Raw genomic sequence first — 22,244 nt, forward strand, 5'->3', positions numbered from 1 at the left:
AGATTCCCCTGAGTTGGTTAATCAGGCACACTCCTAACATTTGCCAGGCTTGGGACAAGATTACAAATGCAGCCCTGTATCAGATGCTTAAATATTTAAGTTATAAATCAAGTTCTTCTCTCCTACCTTACAAATATACCATCACAATGCCCTGGAATTTCAGGTTCAAATTTTGAATTTTGGGACTTTTTGGAGTTTGGTGGGAAAGTGACATGGCCTGCCCTTCTCTTCCCACTCCAGAGTCTTGATCTGCATATACAAGCCTTGTCCATGCTCCCGCATAAAGTCACCCATGACTACTGCTTGGGCCTGGAAGTCTGCACACTGGTACCACAGACTGCTCTCAGGACTGACCCAGGAAGAGGTCCTTGCAGTCCCTGGAAGCAGGTTCACAGCTATTTGGCCAATGAATCCCAGGATCCCAAGTACCCAGAGCATGGTCTCTAAGGAGGAGGAGTGGTGCACAGGCTTCTGGTGAACTCGCCCCTTTTCATACTGCAAAGTCTTTGCCCTGTGATCAGGATACCACCCAGATAAGGCTGCAATAGGGCTCTGCAAAGCATGGAGCTCAGGTTGGAGCTCCTCTTGCTTGGGAATAAGGGTGGTGGACTGGTCTCAACCCAGGCCAGCAATATTGAAGTAAAAACAGTAATGTTTTGTTTCTGCAGAGAGGACTCAAAATATGCCCCACCACACTCCCTATTCACCTATGGCCTATTTGTGGCATGGAAGAGATTCAGAAGTTCCTGCATGTCCCAAGAGGAGAAGGAAAGTACTTGAGTGTTGAGAGTCTGTGGGTTGCTGGGAGTTGCCAACATGGAAACAAGGGGCCCTTACAGAGGAGCCCTAATCAGAAAGGAAATGGGATAGAGAGCCAAAGATGACCCAAATAGGGTATGCGGCTTAGTCTGAGCATAAAGTTGGGATGAAATCAGAGTCATTCTCCTCAGTGGCATGGACCATGCTGAGACTACAGACCATGAAGTATACCAGTTCTCACTTTGGTGGAATATGGTGAGGACAGAGGGTCAATGCCCAACAAATCAATGGAAGGAGCGGCCCCCAAACTAGAGGAGCTAGCAAAGAAAGGCCATGCACCAGAGGTCTCTTCCTGGAGGTCAATAGTTACAAAAATCCTCCCCTTCCTCCCAGTCTAGATGGCATCCTGGGAATGAGGAAAGAGGAGAAAACCCTTGAGAGAGGAGCCAATATCATATAGAGTTTGATTTTCAACTATTTGAATGTGGAATTGAGTATTTACTTAAAGACAGTAAGTCTGAAATCAGAAGTGGCTGGTTAAGATAAAATATTTTTTGTTTGGTTTGGTTTTTTTGTTTGTTTGTTTCCTTTTGGTTTTCTTTTTACTTACCATCAGTAGAAAAAAAGTAAAAAGCTGAGTTCAAAGAACAATAAAGTTATATTTCTGCACATCAGTTAACAGAAATCAAAGAATGAGGTCATGTGGGGTTGTTGTGGTACAAAGAAGAAATTACACAAGCTGTAAAGAGGGGCAGAATATAAGCTCCCTGGAAAATCACAGCCATCCTTTGGAGGGCTTTGGAACTCTCACAGGCCCTGCTGTGTGTGTGTGTGTGTGTGTGTGTGTGTGTGTTTGTGTGTGTGCATGCGTGTGTGCGTGTGTAACATAGAGGCAATGTCACTCAAATTTCAAGGGACAAGGAGGCCTCAAGAGATTTAAGACACTCTACAGAAAAGGTATGTAATACCTGGCAGGAGTATTCCTTGTGTTGTATCTGCCAGGTATCTGAATACAACAGTTCGTGATTTGACATAATTATCACTATCCTACTAGTAATTCAATTCTATATCTCAAATTTGTTTGACTTCTTCCTTGCACTCTGGTATGAGGTCAGCTGTCAAAGTCTATGCCATTACCATTTATTCTTTTCTTCCTATAAACACCTCTATTACCCTAGAAGATACTTTCATTCTTGTCCATTTTCTGGACAATCACATTAGTTCTTAAGTAGTTTCTATGCCTATAGCTTTGCATTCTTCTTCCTTCCCCATCTCCATAAATTACTGCGTAATTTTTCTTAAATTTACATTTGACTATTTCATTATTCTTATTAAAAGATGCCTATGAAAAAGGCCCCAAATCCTTGCCTTGACAAGCTCTCTACAATATGGTTCCTACCAAACTTGGTATCTTTAATTCTAATTATACCATTAGTAAACTTCATGCTGCAATCTTATCAGTTTATTACTAGAATATTACCTGCCTTTCCCATATTCAAGCTACACCCCCCCATCCCACCCACAAACACAGAAACACAACCAACTTCTCCAAAAACCAAACCAAAACTCGTTGCCTTCAAGTCCATTTGAGTAGAACAGCCCCATAGGGTTTCCAAGGAGTGGCTGGTGGATTCAAACTGCTTACCTTTGGTTAGTAGCCGTAGCTCTTAAATGCGGCAAGCTTAAATCCTATTTGTGATGAAAAGTCTTCCCAGATCCTCATCAGAATTTACCTTTCTTTCCTCATAGTTTTATATATCTTTAATCATGGCATTTTCATGATCTGCTTTGTGTTGGAGTAGGCAAGGAATGCACAAAGAAGAAAAAAAAAATTATGTACAGAAGACATTCTACAAAATACCTGATAGTGCTTCTCAAAACTGTCTAGGTCACCAAAACCAAGGAAAGTCAGAAACTGTCACAGCCAAGAGGAGCCTAAGGAGACATGATGACTAAATAGAACGTGGTATTGTAAATAGAATCCTTGAACAGGAAAGGACATTAGGTAAAAAAAAATAAGAAAATCTGAATAAAGTAGAGACTTTAGTTAAAACAAACACACAAAACCCCATTATGGTATGTTATCCTTAGCTTATGGACAATTGTGTTATGGGGATGTAACATATAAGCAAGGTAAGCAAGTTATTCTTGAATAATCTAGAAACTTCTTACCAAATTAACAAACATATAAATCGTTAGAGGTAAGGCCAGTAAAATCACTATTTGGCTACACTTTGTTAGGTCTTCAATTTATTTTCTGTATTCAAAAGAAATAATGCAGCATGCCTAAAAAAAATTTTTTTTCAGTAATTTAGTAGGGTTACTCTACCTTTCCTCTTATATTAGTAAAACATGTATGAGTGTAATTAATGCTATTACAAAATAAGATTTCTGAAGATGGACTATATTATAGAGATACCTAACTTTTGCATATTCACATGTAATATATAACTACACTTTTATAAATATAAATCTAACCAAAAACCAAACCAGTTGCCGTTCAAGTGGATTCCAACTTATGGCAACCCCACGGTGTGCAGAATATAACTGCTCCATAGGGTTTTCAAGGCTATCATGGATTGAATTATGTCCCCCCAAAAACGTGTGTACCAGTTTTGCTGGGCCATGATTCCTGGTATTGTGTGATTTTCTTATATGTTGTAAATCCTGCCTCTGTGATGTTAATGAGGGAGGATGGATGGCAGTTGTATTAGTAAAGCAGGACTCAATCTGCAAGATTGGATTATAGCCTGAGGCAAGCTCTTGAGATATAAAAGAGAGAAGTGAGCAGAGAGACTGGGGGACCTCATACCACCAAGAAAGCAGTGCCAGGAGCAGAGCACGTCCTTTGGACCTGGGGTCCCTGAACAGAGAAGCTCCTAGTCCTGGGGAACATTGATGATAAGAAGGCTGACAGAGAGAGAAAGCCTTCCCCTGGAGATGATGCCCTGAATTTGGACTTTTAGCCTACTTTACTGTGAGGAAATAAATTTCTCTTTGTTAAAGCCATCCACTTGTGGTATTTCTGTTGTAGCAGCACTAGATGACTAAGACAAAGGCTGTGACCTTTCAGAAGCAGATTGCCAGGCCTGTCTTCTGAGGCACCTCTGGGTAGGCTCAAACCACCAAACTTTCAGTTAGCACCCAAGCACTTGACTGTTTGCACCACTCAGAGACTCCTAAATATAAATCTTCTAGATAGAAAATTTTTGTTAGTACCAACATGGAGTTTCTAGTCCTCATTACAAAAGGAAGGCAAGATTTACACAAAAATTTTCATTATTGTATTTCACAGAATCTATATGACATAATTTTGTACCATTAAGACAAAAATGCTATCAACTATGACTGTTTAAGTAGGATGCTGATCTCACAGATATTCATTTGTGAAAAAATATGCATCTTTAGAATCAATGAAAAATGCATTCTTTTCTCATGATAGTTTTGTTTTGTACATGGTGGCAATTTTATTCTGTCCTATATGGTTGCTAAGAGTCAGAATTGACTCAGTGGCAATGGGTTTGGTTTTCGTTTATTGGGAGACTTCAGCTAATCATTTCAAATTGTTTCCTCTACAGTACAAAGTTCATCTTTAACTTCATAAATCCATCCTGGCATCAAGCGACTAGCACCTAATAAACTCTTAACCACTACACTTCCAGGGCTCCAATATCTGGATAGTAACTCTAAAATACCATATCCTCCTGTGATTTAATTAGTTGCAGTGGTAAAAGCTGATAATCTCATTACAGTAATCACTATGAAAATGAAAATTCCCAAAGGTCTGTGTTCAAAGTTATAAGGATAGTCATAAATCACACTTAAAGCTCCATAAAGAAGCTACACTAAATATGTTGAAATCTATCTTTAGATTGGTCACAAATGTGGTAGAAGATAGTTACGTTTTATGCATTTCATTATACACTTATAACACCTTTTGTTTCTGGCTTCCCAAATTATACCAAACAAGTGTTCTCTTAGCTTCCACTTTCCCAGTTAGTCTGAGTTCTGTTAAATCTCTCAAATGTGTACAGTTAAATGAGAGCACAAATGCCTGAGCTTCTCAAACTCGGCAGATACAACCATGAGGGGAATGTGGTTATCCAAGATAACCATGGATGCATCTTTCTAAAGGATCTAATATATTACAATACTTGGAAGGAGAAAGATTTTTGTTTTACAACAGATTATGGAATTAGAATGCACAATTTATATAAACATTTATGATAAAACACAAAATTAAGTAATTTCAGTTATCAGATGAAAGAAGTTTGAGAAGTAATGTTAGCAAAAAGCACCATGAAAAAATGCAAAGCACTATTGCAAGTGACAAATAATAACATCATCACCAGCGTCAAGTTTCAGGATCTCTTGGTCTACAGGAAGCCAGGTAGCCTCAGGACTTAACTGTGCAGAGTCCCATTTTCTTAGGCCTATCTGGTAAGTGAAATTGTCTAGACCTAGGAAGATGTGTTAATAATGTATGAATTCCCCCAAATAAAGTGGATTTTTAGAAATCTTCTGAAAAGGCCATCCTCACACCCAAAGCCTCAGCTCAAAAGGCAAATTTTCTGAGTGCTTATGATAGCCCTATGCAGGAAAAATAGTCAAATAAAGGCTCTAAATAAACCAGATGTGGTTACTCCTAAAAAAACAAAAAACAAAAACAAAATGAGAAACCTATTACTGCATATAGAGGGCTGGACCTAATGACTGTAACTGGGTCTCCTATAACCCTTCTTTTGATCTAATTTTCTATTGATCCAGTACTACTTTAGTTTAGTAAAATATTCCAAGGGCCCAGCTTACTGCTATCTTATCTATTTTAAAAATATTTTATTACCTCAGTGAATCATGCCAATATTATTAACAGATTTTCTTCTATACACAAAGCCCACATCTGTTTACTTTTATTAGCTGGGTGCTAACAGGCCTGGAGCAAAGAAATTACAACTCCATTCCCATTTTCTGTTATAGTTCAACCTAAGATGTCTTAAACATCCCTGTATATCTCATTATATTTAGCAAGAAATGGTCAGTAAATAGTTTATAAATTGGATTAACCTCTCTGTTTCCATTGAGAAAAATTATTATTGAATTTCAGCTGACACTAGTTATCCCTATCTCTCTTATCTCAGGAAAGAGATGCCTTATAAGGGTTTTCCCAATGCAGCAGCATCACTTTGAGTCACACAATGGATGTTTAGCATACTTCTGAAAACTCTTAATTTCGACAACATATTAACAATAGCTAACACTCAAAGGAGTCCCTGGGTGATACAAACAGTTAAGCACTTGAGGATAAGCCAAAAGTTGGTGATCTGAACCCACCCATACAAGCCTCGGAAGACAAGTCTGGTAATCTGCTTTCGAAAGGTCACAGCCTTGAAAACCCTACAGAGCAGTTCTACTCTGCACACATAGGGTTGCCATGAGTCAGGATCAACTCGATGGCTACTAACAATACTCAAAGATTTCTTCTGAGCCAGGTGCCTTCTCAGTGCATAGTATTTAAAGTCTACATATCAACTCATTTACTCCTCACAGAAACTCCATGAGGCAGGCATTACCTGTTTGACAGATGAGTCAAGTAACTAGCCCATGGTCACACCGAAGTCTGGCTCCAGTGTCTGTGCTTTTCTATAGGGCCTCTCCTACGCTCTAGTGAATGTTAGTCCAGAGATCATGTGCTGGTTCCACAAATTAAATGTATGCCCTTTTATTTTCAGTGCTGGCTTTCACTACAAATATGCTATATGAAGTCATATGACATACTTTGTAAGGTTTAAAGAGTTACATAAATGTCAAAACCAAAAAATCAAACCTCTTGCTGTCAAGTCGATTCCGACTCATAGCTACCATACAGGTCAGAGTAGAACTGCTCCATAGGGTTTCCAAGGAGCAACTGGTAGATTTGAACTGCCAACCTTTCGGTTAGCAGCCGAGCTCTTAAGGCAAGCTTTTAACCACGGCGCCACCAGGGCCCCACATAAAGGTCAAGTAGCTTATGAAAGAGAAAAAACTGTTGACAAATCTGTACTACTAAAGAATCAAAATGACAAAAAAAATTAACCCTTACCTCTTCTAATCTCAATGGTTTGGGAACTTTATTTTCCTAAAATGAAATGGCATTCTCTCCACAACTATGAAGAAACTTTCACTGGTCAAATGGAAAAGCCCTTTCCCTAGGGACAGTTTGACCTTATTCTATCTTCATTACACTCAGAGATAGCCAATCTGAATTGCTGATTGCCCAAATACTGTTGGTACAGAAATGGCATATTTAAGACTTTATTTTCTTCAGTTCCCTGTAGTCATAGTGAAATACTTTTTAAGGATATGTAGTCCCCCCTTATCCGCAGTTTTGCTTTCCTTTGTCAACTGCAGTTTGAAAATGTTAAAGGAATACATAGCATGAAGAAATCTCACGCCATCCCACTCTGTCATTCCCCTAACTTTTATTACAGTATATTATCATAATTGCTCTATTTTAGTTATTGTCGTTAATCTCTTACTGTGCTTAATTTGTAAATTAACCTTTATCATTGGTATGTATGTAAACGACAAAACATAGTCATATATAGGGTTCAGTACCATCCGTGGTTTCAGGCATCCATGGGGGGTGGTCTTAGAACGTATCCCCTGCGGATAATGGGGGACTAGTGTACAATCTTTGGTGAGCTCCTCTAAGTTTTTCAGCAGTGGAAAGTAAAGTACAATATTTGGTGAGCTCTTCTAAGTTTTTCAGCATGGAAAAAAATGGAAATGGAAACTTACCTCCACCATATTTCAGTTTGGAAACTGAAGTTCAGAAAGTCATAAAAATTTAATTTAAGTAGGATTTATTGAGTGCCAATAGTGTGAATGATTCTCTACTACACACAGTGAAATTCAGGCACAGAAGAGACACACAATCCCTGACCTCAGGTACCTTATGATCTAATTTGTATAATACAGATTAGAAACAACTGATGTAGACAAGTTACGTGTTAACGCTCAATTACTAATGTCAACATTACAGAGTTGTAGTTTAAGTAATCCAAAATGGCAGCTAATCCTAAAATCATTTATAGAATGTATTTGGCCTTGGAATCCACAGCACTTCAAACAGGTAATTAAGTTCCACTGCAGATAAACAGTCATAAAGATACAAAGACAATGAAACATTTAAGAGCCCTACTAATGATTTTTGCTATTTTGGATCTTCTGTTTTCTTCTTATTATTGTTCGAAGTCTCCGCAATACCAATTTATCAGACAGAAGCATGTCATCTTGTTGTTCTAAATAATCCAGTAAACTTTCAGTCCATTCAAGTGCGGCTTTATGACTAATATGCTTTTCTGGATTCGGTTCTGTTTTTCTAGTCTTACTGGAAGGCTTTTGCTCAGCAGGCTTGGCCTGGTCCTCAGCACCTTCATTGTCAGTTAGCACCTTACAGCTTGAGTCATTACTCTGAGACTCAAACCACTGATCGATATTCTCAATGTCAACATGTTCGCAATCTTCTGTATTCTGTAAAACTGTTGCTAAATTAGCTGCTAAAATGGCTCCTTCATCAATGTTCACACATGAATTCTCTTCATTGCCAGGGAAAAGTTTTTTCCATGCTTTGGTTATGGTACTTGATTTTACCATATTCCAAGCTCTTGACACTCCATAAATTGCATCCAACACTGTCAAGTTCTTCCAAAACATTTTTGAGTCAATTCCTTCATCCATGTATTTCTGGAGAAGTCCTGCTCTGTAGTATCTTTTCACTGTGGCTAGAACTCCCTGGCTCATAGGTTGAATAAGACTTGTAACATTAGGTGGCAAATATTTCACAATTATTCTGCCATCATCTGAACTCAACAGTTCTTCATCCGGATGTGCTGGGGGAAAATCCAAAAGAAGTACTGCTTTTTCTAAAAGCCCCTTGGATTTCAAATGCTTCTGTACTTGCGGCACAAAGCATTTTTCAAACCACTGCCTGAAAACAGAATGTTCTATCCATGCACCCTTTTGACTGAAATAAGTTACAGGAAGGTTAGAAAGGTCAGTTCCTTTGAATGCACGGGGTTTTTTTGCTTTCCCCACAACACAAAGATTAAGTTTGTGTAAGCCTGTGGCATTTGCACAACACATAATAATGATTCTCTCTCTGCTTGACCTGTACCCAGAAGTACTTTGCTCACTTTCAAGAGCTAATGTCCTTGATGGTAGACATTTCCAGAACAATCCAGTTTGGTCAGCACCATAAATTTGCTCTGGTTGTAGATTCTCTTTCTCAACAAATTCTTGAAAGTTACCACAAAACTGACTGGCAGCAGTTTCATCTCCTTTTAATTTTGTTCCTTTACCGGCAGCCTTTGGAATACCATGGCGCTGCTTAAATCGAGTTAGCCAGCCAGATGAGGCATTAAAATCACCTTCCATCCCTAACGCATCAAAAAAGAACTTGGCTTGTTTTGCACAAATTGTTCCAGACACTGGAATCCCATCTGTCTTCTGTTGATTAAACCACTCTATCATAACTCTATCAAGTTCCTCATATGTTGATGATTTCATGGATTTACGTTTGGATACCCCACTTGTAGGATCTGAACTGTTTGCATAGTTTATAATCCTTTCTTTGTTCTTTTTAATATCACGAACTGTAGATTCACCAATTCCATACACCACAGAAAGTTTTTTGAAAGAGATGCCTTCCTCAAGTTTCTTAATAATATCAAGCTTGTCTTTAATTGTCAACACCACACGCTTTCGTTTGCCCAACATTTTAAGTGTCTAATATTTTGGCAATTACTAGATCAAGATACTTAACTTAGTTCTTTAATACAAAGAGACTAGAACATGGGGTCTTAAGGTTCCTCTCTTGCCCCCCAGGACCTGTATGGGTAGTGTGCTGGCCAATTTCCAGGCAAGGTTTACATTTGAGTCTCTTCACTTGTTGTTTTAAAACAGTTAGGACTATTTTAAAGTCATAAAAACAGAAAGTCGTAAAAATTCAATTTAAGTAGGATTTATTAGTGCCTATAGTGTGCATGATTGTCTATTAACACACAATGAAACTCAGGCACGGAAGAGACAAAAAACAGCTAGGACTCTTTTAAAACAACAAAGACTAGTTTCAACTAACTCTATGTCTTTCTTCCTCCTTACTTAGTTTAAGGTAAACTAAGTTTATGAATTCAGTTTATGAACTGCAATCTCACTGGAGATTAGAAATTTAACGAATACTGTTCTCTAAAACAGTCGGTTTAATACGCAATTCTCCTTGTCATCATGGCAGGTGTTTTGCCGAAGACACAAAAACTCGGGGGGAATATTCTGGGAAATGTACTAGGAAATAAACAGCTTAATTCAAGAGAAGACTTGCAGACTCTACATTCCACTGTCTGTCAGAGAGTGCATGGTATGGAATGCTGGCTTTCTAAGCAAAGACTGTTACATGTTAGCAGGTGAATGGTTATGAGAGTCATAGGAGCAAGGTAAGGAGAGTTGGACAGAAGTGAGCAGTACAAGATGAAAGTGGTCGAGCAAAAAACTCTGTACTTAAGCAGGTCACAAACTTATACCTAATATATTTGCAAATGGAAAGGCGAAAGGTGGACAAGAGGTAGTGTCACATGAACAGAAAAGAAAGCATCAAAAAACTTCATCAAAAAACTTCATTGGTGGCAATCACGACCCACGGCAGAGGCTATGGGGTCGAAGGCTCAGCGAAGATGGTATTACAATAATCCTGGTAAAAGATGATCCTCAATGAGCCAACAGAAGTTGTTCACTGTGGGGGCTGTACAGGAACTCGGAGCCTCCGAAACCTAAAGGAAAATACGAAAAACATTTTTTTTTTCAATTATCAGGGTCTGTGGCATTACCCACATTTATCCTGCAACTATGTTGAGAAAATTAACACTTCATATTAATTTGATAGCTAAAAACATTACGCGTTATCTGGGATGACAGAGAGAGGGACCTAAATTGCCTACCTCCCGAAATTAAGAGGTTAGAGAGAAACCGTGTTAGCGAGGGCCTCTCCTCGTAGGGCGAGCTCCGGGGCGCGGGGCGTCTTTCCTCACGCGGAGGGAGCCCGGTTCCTATGCACGGCGGCTACGATGTGTCACCGCCGCTGCCAGCGAGCGAGCGGCCGCCTGGCGCAGGGGACACCAGCCCGCTGGCCGGGACATCGCTCTACGCCCGCCTGCACAGCGGCCAGACTGCACTGAGAGCAAATGGAGTCTCCCGAAAGAGGCTGACACTCGCGGCGCGGCTGTGGCGAGGTGCGGCGAGGGACGAGCGTCGCTGCAGGACCCGGAAGGCGGGGGATTAGGGAGCACGCGCGCGCCCCCGCAAGAGCGTTGTGTCGGCGAGGGGGCGGGGCCTGCGCGGGCGAGCGCGCGCTCGGCCGGGGGCGGGGACTCCGGCGAGTGTGTGTGAGGGGCGGGGCCCGGCGCCGCGCCGCCACTAAAACGCCTCCGAGCGTCGCTTGGGTCCGACTAATCGCCCCACGGCTCCGGGCTGCAGATTGGTTTGTTGGCCAGCAGGGGGCAGCAGGCGCTCACCCCGTCTTGGCCCTGCTCCCTGTGGCCCGACTGCGCTGTGCGAGGCTTCCCCTCCTCTTCCAGGGGGAATAAAAATTGCACCCTTTGAGGGGTCGCGAGAAAGCTACGCATCCTCTGGTGCCTGGAGCGGGCTGCGAATGGGGCAGGGCGAGCGCACGTGGAGTTTGTTTACAAACAGAGGCCGCTGCTGTGGCGCGGAGGCGACCCCGGCGCCCGCGCCTCCTAGCGCCCCTTCCCGGGAGCCCCGCGCCGGCCCGCTCCCAGGGCTGCCCGCCTGGATAGGACGAACCGCAGCAAGGATCGTGAGCCACGGTGAGCCATAGTGGGGACGTGGGTCAGGGGAGAAGCAGGTGATTACATTCTGCAGCACCCACCCAAGCAAGCCGTGGGTGGATGGGGCGCAGCGGGAGGTGGCCAGGCTGGGTATCGGGTCTCCCCTCCCTGGTGGTGTTGCTTGAGGGGTGGGGATGAGAGGGTTTAAGTCACCGAACGGACTCTGCAAAACCAACTGCTCCTGTGAGATGCGTCAACCTGTGGGAGGAACCGTCGTGAATTTCCTGCCACCCCTTTACGCCCCCTGCTCCTCAATAGTAAGAAGGCAATAGAAGTTTGACAAAAACTCCTTTTATTTTTTTCAAACAGATACTATGAATTTCTATTTTTTAAAAATGGAGCGAGTACTGGCACCTGTACACTAATCACTGCCGTAGATGAACCGTGCTTTCGCCTCCGGGTTCCCGGGCTCTGTTCCCTGCAGAACCCCGAGAACCTTCCCGGGAGATGGGAGAGGCTGCGTCTTTTGCAGCACCTTATTGCCGAGAAACAAGTCTGTCTTTGTCCCGTTGTTTCTTTCTACTCCTTCTTCTGTGTAATAGTAATTTGAAGAATGGAAAGGGCTTTTGTTAAATTTTTCTAACATCTGTACATAAATGTCTAATTCATTTTCCTTAACACAAAGTAGCATAGTAATTCATCCTTTATTTGACAAGGCTATGTTATTGCTAGAATGTTTCCGAAACTCAGAAAAGGGAGTCAACTTGAGCATTCATACTGCAGAAAACAGTTGTTGAGTCTAAACTTTGTAACTGTTAGGCTCCCCCGCCAAAGCTTCTAAACTGCCTTCCTCAAAATCGCAGCCTTTCATTATCTGGCATGATGGAAATTCTTTGACTAGCCTCATAATTATGCTTCGAGATTATAGTGGTTTTAAATACCTGTTTTCCCTGTAGTTGGACCCTCTCCTCCCTCGCTCCCCATGTAGCTTCCAGTTAACCAGTTCCTTTCGGCAAAGTCCTGGCTGGTCTTTTGGGTAAAGTACAACGTCATACTAGTTTTATATCACTTTAAAGTTTTCCCTTTTTTCATAATATTTTGTTGGAAGCATGAAAACAGTTGTATCTGTTGTTATTCTTTATCATGGAAGAGAGTTAACACTTACTAGCTGCCAACCGTATGCAAATGAGGCAGCTGGTAACCCGATTTCAGTTCCCTGGCTTTCCCCCGACACCTTCCAGCCTCCTGGGGTCACTGTGTCCCACGATATTTAAATAAAAATGAATCCTGCCTCTTATCTCCCTCCCTCAGTATTTCTGGGGTTTAATTTTCTCCCAGATACCAGGTGCATAATTTCTCTGTTTCTGCTGAGTTGTCCAAATTGCTGGTGTCTTTCCTCTTAGAGCTGTTCCCTTTTCATCACCGGCTGTGAGTTCAGATCTGGAACACAGTCCACAAGTTCCCTGATTTCTTCAAAACACCTCTTCACACAAGGCAGTTGTATTTAGCTTACTTTAACTAAGACTTTACACATGGCAGTTGTGTCTCTACACAGTTTTTTTTTTTTTTTCTAGCAGACTTTTTACCTTTTTGATGGGGACCAACCTAAAAACCAAACCTGTTGCCATCGAGTCTGTTCCGACTCATAGTGACTATAGGACAGAGTAGAACTGCCCCGTAGGGTTTCCAAGGAGCGCCTGATGGATTCAAACTGCTGACCTTTTGGTTAGCAGCTGTAGCTCTTAACCACTATGCCACCAGGGTTTCCTTTGAGGGGAAAGGGGTCACTAATTGTAGTGCATATACATATTAGATCATAACCTTGAGGGACAGGACCTTAAAATAGAATGTTGGACATCCTTGTTTTATTAAAATTTCATTGGCCACGGGGAACTTCTTACTGTCAGTTCTATCCTTTGCTTGCTTTTGTTATATGCTATTCTCTCCTTTTGCCTTCCCCAGTATTTTTATATCTCAGGGCTCTCTTTCTCCTTTCTCTTTCCATATCAGCTGCTTGTGAAAGCTTAAGATTCTTTTTACATTATTGTCTTAGTCATCTAGTGCTGCTATAACAGAAATACCACAAGTGGATGGCTTTAACAAAGAGAAATTTATTTCTTCACAGTAAAGTAGGGTAGAAGTCCAAATTCAGGGCATCAGCCAGGGGAAGGCTTTCTGTCTCTGTCAGCCTTCTTATCAATCTTCCCTCGGACTAGGAGCTTCTCCACACTGGGACCCTGGGTCCAAAGGACGTGCTCTGCTCCCGGCACTGCTTTCTTGGTGGTATGAGGTCCCCCCTCTCTGTTTGTTTCCCTTTCCTTTTTATCTCTTGAAAGATAAAAGGTGATGCCGGCCACATTCCAGGGAAGCTGCCTTTATATTGGATCAGCAATGTGACCGGGGTAAGGATGTTACAATCCCACCCTTATCCTCTTTAACAGATAATTACAATCACAAAATGGAGGACAACCAGACAATACTGGGAATCATGGCCTAACCTAGTTGACACATATTTTCGGGGGACACATGTTTTGGTTTCCATTTACTTTATTCTTAAATGAGAAATTTAATCACAGATTTTTGCTTTATGATACCTGAATTACCTACTCCAGTAAGCTTAAGATGAGGTCATGAAATTCTTCATCATGATACTAGTATTATTCTGTGTGTATTAAATCTATTTAATATCAAATAGTATTTATCTCTATTAGTAATTTAAAAATATTTACTGCCAATTGAAAATCAATGGTTTACACACAAAAAAATTTACTGTCACCTACCTGAAGGGGCATAAAATATTGAGGGGAATTTTCCAGCTAAAATATAATTTATTTTTCTTTAGGACGTGTGTGTGTTAGGGCAAACAGGATGTGAAACAGTTCTCATCGATAAAATGAAAGCTTATTCTTTGAAGTCTTTTTCAACTTTATTGTTATTTTGTATTGTAGACAAATCCTCAAATTACTCATTTTTAACATAAAAATTTTGTTTTTGAATGGTTAAAGGTAGAAACACTTTTCCACTTGAAAATCTCTGGATATCAGTGAAAGGTCATATTACTCATTGGAAAATCACAGATCCTTTTTTTTTTTTTTTAAGTTGCTAATTTATGATATTGTAAGACAGTGAGTGCTTAAACTCTTGAGTCACACAGAAGCCCACTAGGGGACTTTTAAGCTTAATTTTGTTTTCTATGTTTCTTAGTTGGCTGGTGGTAAATTTTCACATGGCTGGCAGTGTAGGCAAAGATGAGAGAATGAGTTCCTAGGATGATAGAAAATATTTACTGGGGTCAAAGATGAAAATGTGGAAATGTTTAAGGAAAAGTTAGACTTGCTGCCTGAAAAACCTGTGGATATAAATTGAAGAAACCAGTGAATTGGCTGATCGATGGCAGAAATGTGTGTGGGAAGCTTGAGTGAAACTTACATACCCAGCTTACCTTTCCAAACCCACCAAGTTTCCAACTGTTCCCTAGAGAAGCCCTCAGTTCTATCAGGTTGGTCAAATCAGGTTTATTAAGAGCCTATTGGAGTCCCTGGAGGAGCCCTGGTGGTGTAGTGGTTAAGCATTTGGCTACTAACCAAAGGTTGGCCGTTCGAATCCACCAGCAACTCCTTGGAAACCCTGTGGGGCAGTTCTACTCTGTCCTATAGGGTTGCTATGAGTCAGAATCCACTTGACAGCAACGGGTTTGGTTTGGAGTCCCTGGAAGGTGCCCTGGTGGCGCAATGGTTAAAGTGATCGACTGCTAACCAAAAGGTCGGCAGTTAGAAACCACCAGGGGCTTCGCTGGAGAAAGATGTGGCAGTCTGCTTCCGTAGAGATTTACAGCCTTGGAAAACCTATGGGGTCATTATTATGAGTTGGAATCGACTTAGTGGCAGTGGATGGAAGTCCCTGGGCGGTGCAAAGGTTAATGCACTCAGCTGCTAACCCAGAGGCACCTCGGAAGAAGGCCTGGCCAGCTACTGTTGAAAACTCAGCCATTGAAAAACCTGTGGAGCACAGCTCTCTTCTGACACACATCAGTTCGCCGTGAGTCAGAATCAACTGGAGGGCAGCTGGTTTAAGAGCCTGCTATGCATCAGACCACTCTCCCTGTCCTCAGCACACACAGCTTCATGCTTTTAGAATCTTCATGCATCTCCTTTAGCCTGGAAAGTCCTCCTTCTTCTGTAAATCTGTACATCCTTCAAGTCCTGGTTTGTTCAAAAAGCTGCATTTCTCAAGGTTGTGCCTCATACCATACGAGTCACAATCACTTGGGGTCCAAAATGTAGATTTTTGGGGCCAGTTTCAGGGGTGATGCCCAGGAATCTTTATTTTCAGTAAGTACCCCCAAGTGATTCTAATATGTTAAAGTTTGAAAACCTTATATGATTGACAGCTGTTTTGGATATGAGACTCCTCCCTCATAGCATATTCTTTTGGGACGGAGTTTTTCTTCTTCCTTCTACTTCTCTCCCCCCGCCCCCTTCTTTTTCTTATTATTAAATTGTACACATCCTTTGAAGGAAAATATGAAATACAGAAAAGCGACAAGGAAAATAACCAATAACTCCAACATTCAGAAATAACTATTCTTACTGTTTTAGTTGTTTTTCTTGTATGGATGTAACTATCCTATACATATATACAAACTTTATAAAAATATGAACATGAGATCGTACTTTATACATATTCTTGCTAACATGTTACAAGTGTTTTATTATGTTTGTTGATTCTAATCAACCAAATATCACTAAGAACACACTTAGAGTCAAAATTGGGCTTATTACTGCAGCCATGGAGACCCATTTCTTGAAGAACCATTGGGCGTCTCAGAGGGAATCAGGAGGGGCTTATAGGATTTGGGCATGTGGAAGGTGGTTTTAGAAGGGTTAAAGAAAGTGGGTGGTCTCTTCTGGATTAAGTGCTGTCAAGAAGCAGGGAGATTTTGGTTATTAGGTATCTTAATTTTTTTATAGGAAACTGGAGGAGTACAGAGAGATTAGAATTGTCATTGGAGAAGAAGCAGTATTCACTTGTGTTACCAGGAGAGGAGGATCTTTGGTCATTTTTGTGGTTCCACGATATCCTCCTCTCCCCTCCCTTTTTAAATTTCTGTTCAGGAATGATTGTAAAGCGGTGGTGTTTAGTCTTGTTTCACCATAGCCACAGGGTCTTCCTCTGATACTGATATTCTGTGAAATTTTTTAGGTTCAGGAGGTACCACGATGACTAACTTGTTCATAGCTTTCATCGCATTCTCAAAGCGTCTGTGATCCAAAAAGGTTTAAATAATAATCATTGATAGATAATTCATTCAGTTAATTGATGTCAGCCCTTGAAGTATCCCTAACTCATCTGGATGGATGTATCAAAATGCAGTTCTACCTTAGTGAGGTTCTCGTATGTCTGAAGAAGCCAATTATTGATTGTTATGGCTTAAATATTTTTAGAACAAAATAATCCCTTCAATGCCTTATGACTGTGTTTTTCAAACTTGACTTCACAGTCTTATAGGATGTATCTTGGCAGTTTAAAAGTTTTAGAAATTTTATTTCTTTACTTTGTGATCATATAGAAAAATTATTTCTCCACATATAAAGACAGACTTTTTCCTTATGCTAATCTGACATTGGAAGACATTTTCATATAATAAGACTTTAATTGCTTAAATAAATATTTGTCCTGGTGAGCTTCTCATAAGTACACACTTCTTTATTTGACATCACTTTGTTCAAAGGTTGGAATGAGCTCAAAAGTCTTGATGAGAAAAGAAGTTTTACCTCACTCATAGGATTATCTTCCACTGTTATTACTAACAACCAAAATTTGTCAACTTTTAATTCCAAGAAACAGATGCTACCGCAAAGAATAGATGAAAAGGAAGGAAGGAAACTAATTCACGAAATATAGAGCAAAAATCAGAGTTTCTGCTTTGGTTACTTAAATCTGTCAAAAAATGAAAACTGGGGAAACTTGAAAATTAAAAGGCAGAGGAAGTCTCAAGCCCCATTTTTATTAATGATTTTAATTCTGTTCTCACCAAACTACTTTCCAAAGATTGTTTCCAATGGCACCATTTTCTAGTTAGTTTCCTTTCCTCTGTTTAGATGATCCTACCAGATAATGTCACCCTTACTATCTGCACATTCAGTATTTCTGATCAGTTACTTGGAATATTGGCTCTTCAGGTTCTCTAGTTCAATCATGTATTGACTGCAGTCTAGACTTGTCAGAAACACAGTTGAGATGCTTGTCAGTGTAAAGATGGTCTAAAGGACAACAACCGCCAATTGTGAGTAGTAGAAAGCATTGTTTCAGCTCTTTGTTCACTGTTTGAAGAAATATTTTCACAGAATTACAGTTTTTTTAATGACAGCTTTATTGAGATACAGGTCACCCATTTCCAGTTCCATGATTTTTAGTATATTCAGAGTTGTACAGCCATCAGTAATAATTGTTGATAATTAACTGAGTCAGCTAATCAGTGACACTCCTTGAAGCTATCCCTAACTCAACTGGGTAGATCTTTTCTTGATGCAAGTCTACCTTAGTGAGATTCTCTTATGGTTGAAAAAGTCAATTGTTAACACCTGCTTTAAATGCTTCTAGAGCAAAATAATCCCTTCAAAGCCTCATGATGATGTTTCTCAAATTCAGCTTATGGTTAATTTTAGAACATTTTCATCACCCCGAAAAGAAATCTCATACCATTAGTAGTCACTCCCATTTCCCCCAGGCCCCCACAACTAGCCCTTGACAATATCTAATTTACTTTCTGCCTCTATGGATTTCCCTCTTCTAGACATTTCATATAAATGGAATCATAATACGTGGTCCTTTGTGACTGGCTTCTTTCAGTTTTCTTAATGGTTTCAAGGTTCATCATTTTGTAGCATGTATCAGTATTTCATCCTTATTGCTGAATAATGTTGCATCATATGGGTATACCAGATTTTTTTATCCATTCATCTGTTAATAGGCATTTGAGTTGTTTCCTCTATTTGACTATTATAAAAAATACTACTGTGAACATCCATATACACATAACATGTGGTCATATGTTTTCATTTCTCTTGGATATATAAATAAGTTGGGTCATATGATAACTTTATGTGTAACCTTTTGAGGAACTGCAAAATTGGTTTCTAAAGTGGCTGCACCATTTTTACCTTTCCAGAAACAGTGTATGAGGGCTTCAATTTCTCCATATCCTCACCAACACTTGTTATCATCTGTATCTTTGATTACAGCATCCTAGTGAGTGTGAAGTGGTATCGTTGTGGTTTTGATTTGCACCTCCTTGATGGCTAATGGTGTTGTGCATCTTTTCATGTGCTTATTGGTCATTTGCATATCTGTTTTAAAGAAATATCTATTCAGATCCTTTGCCTACTTTTTAACTGGGTTATAACAGAGTTAGGAACTCTGGGTAGTGTAAATTGTTAAGCTCTGGGCTACCAACAGAAAGGTTGGTGGTTCAGATCCACCTAGAGGCACCTTGGCAATAAGGCCTGGGGATCTGCTTCCAAAAGATCATAGCCTTGAAAACCTTATGGAGCAGTTTTGCTCTGTACACATGGTGTCGCCATGAGTCAGAATTGACTCTAAGGCAACTAACAACAAAAACAGAACAGAGTTACAGTTTAATACTGTAGTTTAATGTTCTGCCACTGGCTCTCCTGTCAAACCACTGCAATTGAGTCGATACCTAGGGTAGATACAAGAAATAACCTTATGAGAAGAATCTTCTTATTAGACCAACTGATGTTGAAGATACTGCTCATGATACACCCTGTCACTTTAAGGATTAATGTGATAAATGCTGGATATATTTAATGTCAGAAAAAAGTATGGTTTCTAGTTGAAATTTCACTTCCTTTTATCAGACACAAGATCTAGATACGCCCATTTTAACATTGGCTTCGACAAAGCTACGTGCTTAATTTTGTGCTTAATTGCTTAACTAGTTCATTTTTGAATACCTAGTACTTTTGTTTTTCTTGTCCATTGATTGGGCTCTATTATAATTTGCTATTTTAATGGTAACTCTTTATAATATAGTTATCTCAACTATTGTTTTGGAATCACAGTCTCTGGGTTGTACTTCAGACTCTGCCACGCAGCAGCCATGCAACCTTGGACTGGTTATATAAAATACTTCACATCTGGAAAATAGCCTGTTTTACTAGTTTCTCTTTTATTTATTATTCTTGACTCTTCTTCCTTTTTCAGATCTCTGAAATATTTTCTCTAAAATCCCTTTGAAATCATATCCCTGCTCATACTTTTCAGCTCTTTTTCTGAGGGCACTCATATAATCCCTCTTTCTAGTCCTGACTTAAATGAGTCCCAGATTGCTTCCAGGAGCAACCCAAGGATTTATCACCACATACTGAATGTATTAATTGTACAAATATTTGTATTACAAAGCTTACTGGTGACATTGAAAAGAATAAAATATTGACCTTGTCCCCAAGAAGTTCACAGTCCAAAAAGACAGGTTTACAAACAGTAACAATGCAAAGTGTAAATGTCACAGTAGTGGTTTAAACCAGGAACATGTGCACACAGAGGAGCAGGGTTAGTCAGGAATGCTAGTGACACTGGTGCTAGGAGTTGAAATGTGTGTGTGAATTCCCTGAGTAGAAAAAGAAGAGAAAGAAATTTCTGGAAAATAAGAGATCGTGTACAAAGGTTCTGAAAAGAGAAAAAGCATACCTTGTTCATTTGTGGAGCAGCAATGTGTTTGCCACCTATGACAACTCTAAACCACTACAAATTTAGTGGCATGAAACAACACACATTTATTATACTTCCGGAGGTCAGTAGTCTGAAATCAGTTTCACTGGGCTAAAATCAAGGTCCTTCTTGAGCTTCTAGGGGAGACCTTGCCTTTTTCAGTGTCTAGAGGCCACCTGCATTCCTTGACTCACAGCCCTTTCCTACATCTTCAAGCCAGCAGCACAGCATCTTCAAATCCTTCTCGCTATGACCCCCGCCTCCATCCTTACATCTCCTTCTCTGACTCTTACCCTCATGCCTCCTTCTTATACGAACCCATGTGATTAGGTTGGGCGACCCACATAACCCAGAATACATAATCTCATTGCAAGATCCTTTAGTTAATCACATGGCAAAGTCCCGTTGTCATGTAAAGTAGCATATTCACAGGTACTGGGGATTAGGAGCCCTGGTGGTGTAGTGGTTAAGAGCTTGGCTGCTAGCCAAAAGGTTGGCAGTTGGAATCCATCAGCCGCTCCTTGGAAACCCTATGGGCCAGTTCTACTCTGTCCTATAGGGTCACTATGAGTCAGAATCGACTTGATGGCAGTGAGTTTGTTTTTTTCTTTGTTTTTTTAGTTTGAGGATTAAGATGGGGGGCATTATTAATCTACTGTAAGCATGAAGGCTAGAGTTTAAGGTATATAACAGAGATAAGGCCAGTATGGTATTAGAATCAGAAAAACTTGTAAACCATACTAAAGCAGTTGAAATTTTTTTTTGTGGTTAATTTTTTGTTGTTGTTAATAATATACACAGCAGAGCATACACAAATTCCACGATTTCTACATGTACAATTCAGTGACATTGATTACATTTTTCAAGTTGTGCAACCATTCTTACCTTCCTTTTCTGAATTGTTCCTCCCCCATTGACATAAACTCAGCCCCCCACCCAAGTTTCCTATCTAATCTTTCAAGGTGATGTTGTCAGTTTGATCCCATATAGCTTGCAAGCGGCCATCCAAGTTACAATTGCTCTCTGTTTGCCTAGAGCAACAGGAAGGAGAGTCAGGAATAGGAGGAAGAAATGGAATGTAATTGCCTCCACGAACAGCTTCCTCCCTTACCATGAGACCTGAAAAACTGTATGGTGCTCAGCTACCAGTACTGAACATTTTGAACAGAGTCTATAGAAAAATCCTGATCGAAAGGGAGAAAATGTGGACCAGAATTTCAAATTCCTATGGAATCCAGACTTCCTGAAGCCATGGAGGCTGGATGAATCCCTGAAACTATTGCCCTAAAAAAATCTTTAAACCTTAAACCAAAAATATTCCCCGAAGTCATTTTAAAACCAAATAATAGCTTAGCTTAATTAGTAAAAAATGTCTGCCTTGAGCATTGTGCTCTTTTAGGAACTACCCATATAGCATCAAATTGGCAACAGCAACTCGAAATATTAGATAGGAGTTTGGAATTTAATGTATAGACCAGCAGTTTTTATTTGTAAAAAAGGATAAAAACATTAAGATGACAGCTCACTTCAGTGCACATATGCACAAAATTTCAAATGTAATTTCATGGGTGGTCACAGATCACCTGAAACCCATCCATGGAACCCCCAGACCTAAAGAGAAAGGGAACGAGCAAGAGAAAAATGTAATTATATCTATCTGAGTTTCAAAAATGTAGTGGTGTAGTTGTACCAGAGGAATAATGGTGACATTCTGAATTTTAAAAATGGCTGTGGGAATAAAGAGGAAATGGATTTGAGAATATTTCAGAGGCAGAATAAATAGGCCATGATGATTTTATGGGTAGGATTGAAGAAGCCAAAGGCGGCTGCAGCAAGCTTTTAGAAGATTAACATGAAGATGATCCTACTGTCCAATTCCCTACTGAATTTTTTTCCCCACCGTATGACTGATTTCTTCTGCTGTTAAATCCTTTA

At 40.1% G+C, this 22,244-nt stretch overlaps 2 protein-coding genes across 2 annotated transcripts in view; one reads left to right on the plus strand and one right to left on the minus strand.

The window, feature by feature from the left end:
• Window positions 1-7,575: 7,575 nt before the first annotated feature.
• Window positions 7,576-10,976, minus strand: TIGD2 (tigger transposable element derived 2). The gene is made up of 2 exons (XM_004390131.3): window positions 10,731-10,976; window positions 7,576-10,562 (listed from the first exon to the last, which is right to left on the minus strand). Exon 2 carries the CDS (start codon window positions 9,514-9,516, stop codon window positions 7,939-7,941), a length of 1,578 nt encoding a protein of 525 aa, XP_004390188.1. The 5' UTR covers window positions 9,517-10,562; window positions 10,731-10,976; the 3' UTR covers window positions 7,576-7,938.
• Window positions 10,977-11,326: 350 nt separating this feature from the next.
• Window positions 11,327-22,244, plus strand: part of LOC111819162 (protein FAM13A-like) — a 139,013-nt gene continuing 128,095 nt past the window's right edge. The window contains exon 1 of the mRNA XM_023725106.1: window positions 11,327-11,615. The gene's annotated coding sequence lies outside the window, so the exon portion shown is untranslated. The remainder of the gene's footprint in view (window positions 11,616-22,244) is intronic.

Source organism: Trichechus manatus, unplaced genomic scaffold, assembly GCF_000243295.1.
Source record: "Trichechus manatus latirostris isolate Lorelei unplaced genomic scaffold, TriManLat1.0 scaffold00286, whole genome shotgun sequence".
NCBI classification, from domain to species: Eukaryota; Metazoa; Chordata; class Mammalia; order Sirenia; family Trichechidae; genus Trichechus; species Trichechus manatus.

Coding starts and splice junctions, on each gene's coding strand:
- TIGD2 (XM_004390131.3), bottom strand. CDS start 9,516: ATGTTGGGCAAACGAAAGCGTGTGGTGTTGACAATTAAAGACAAGCTT.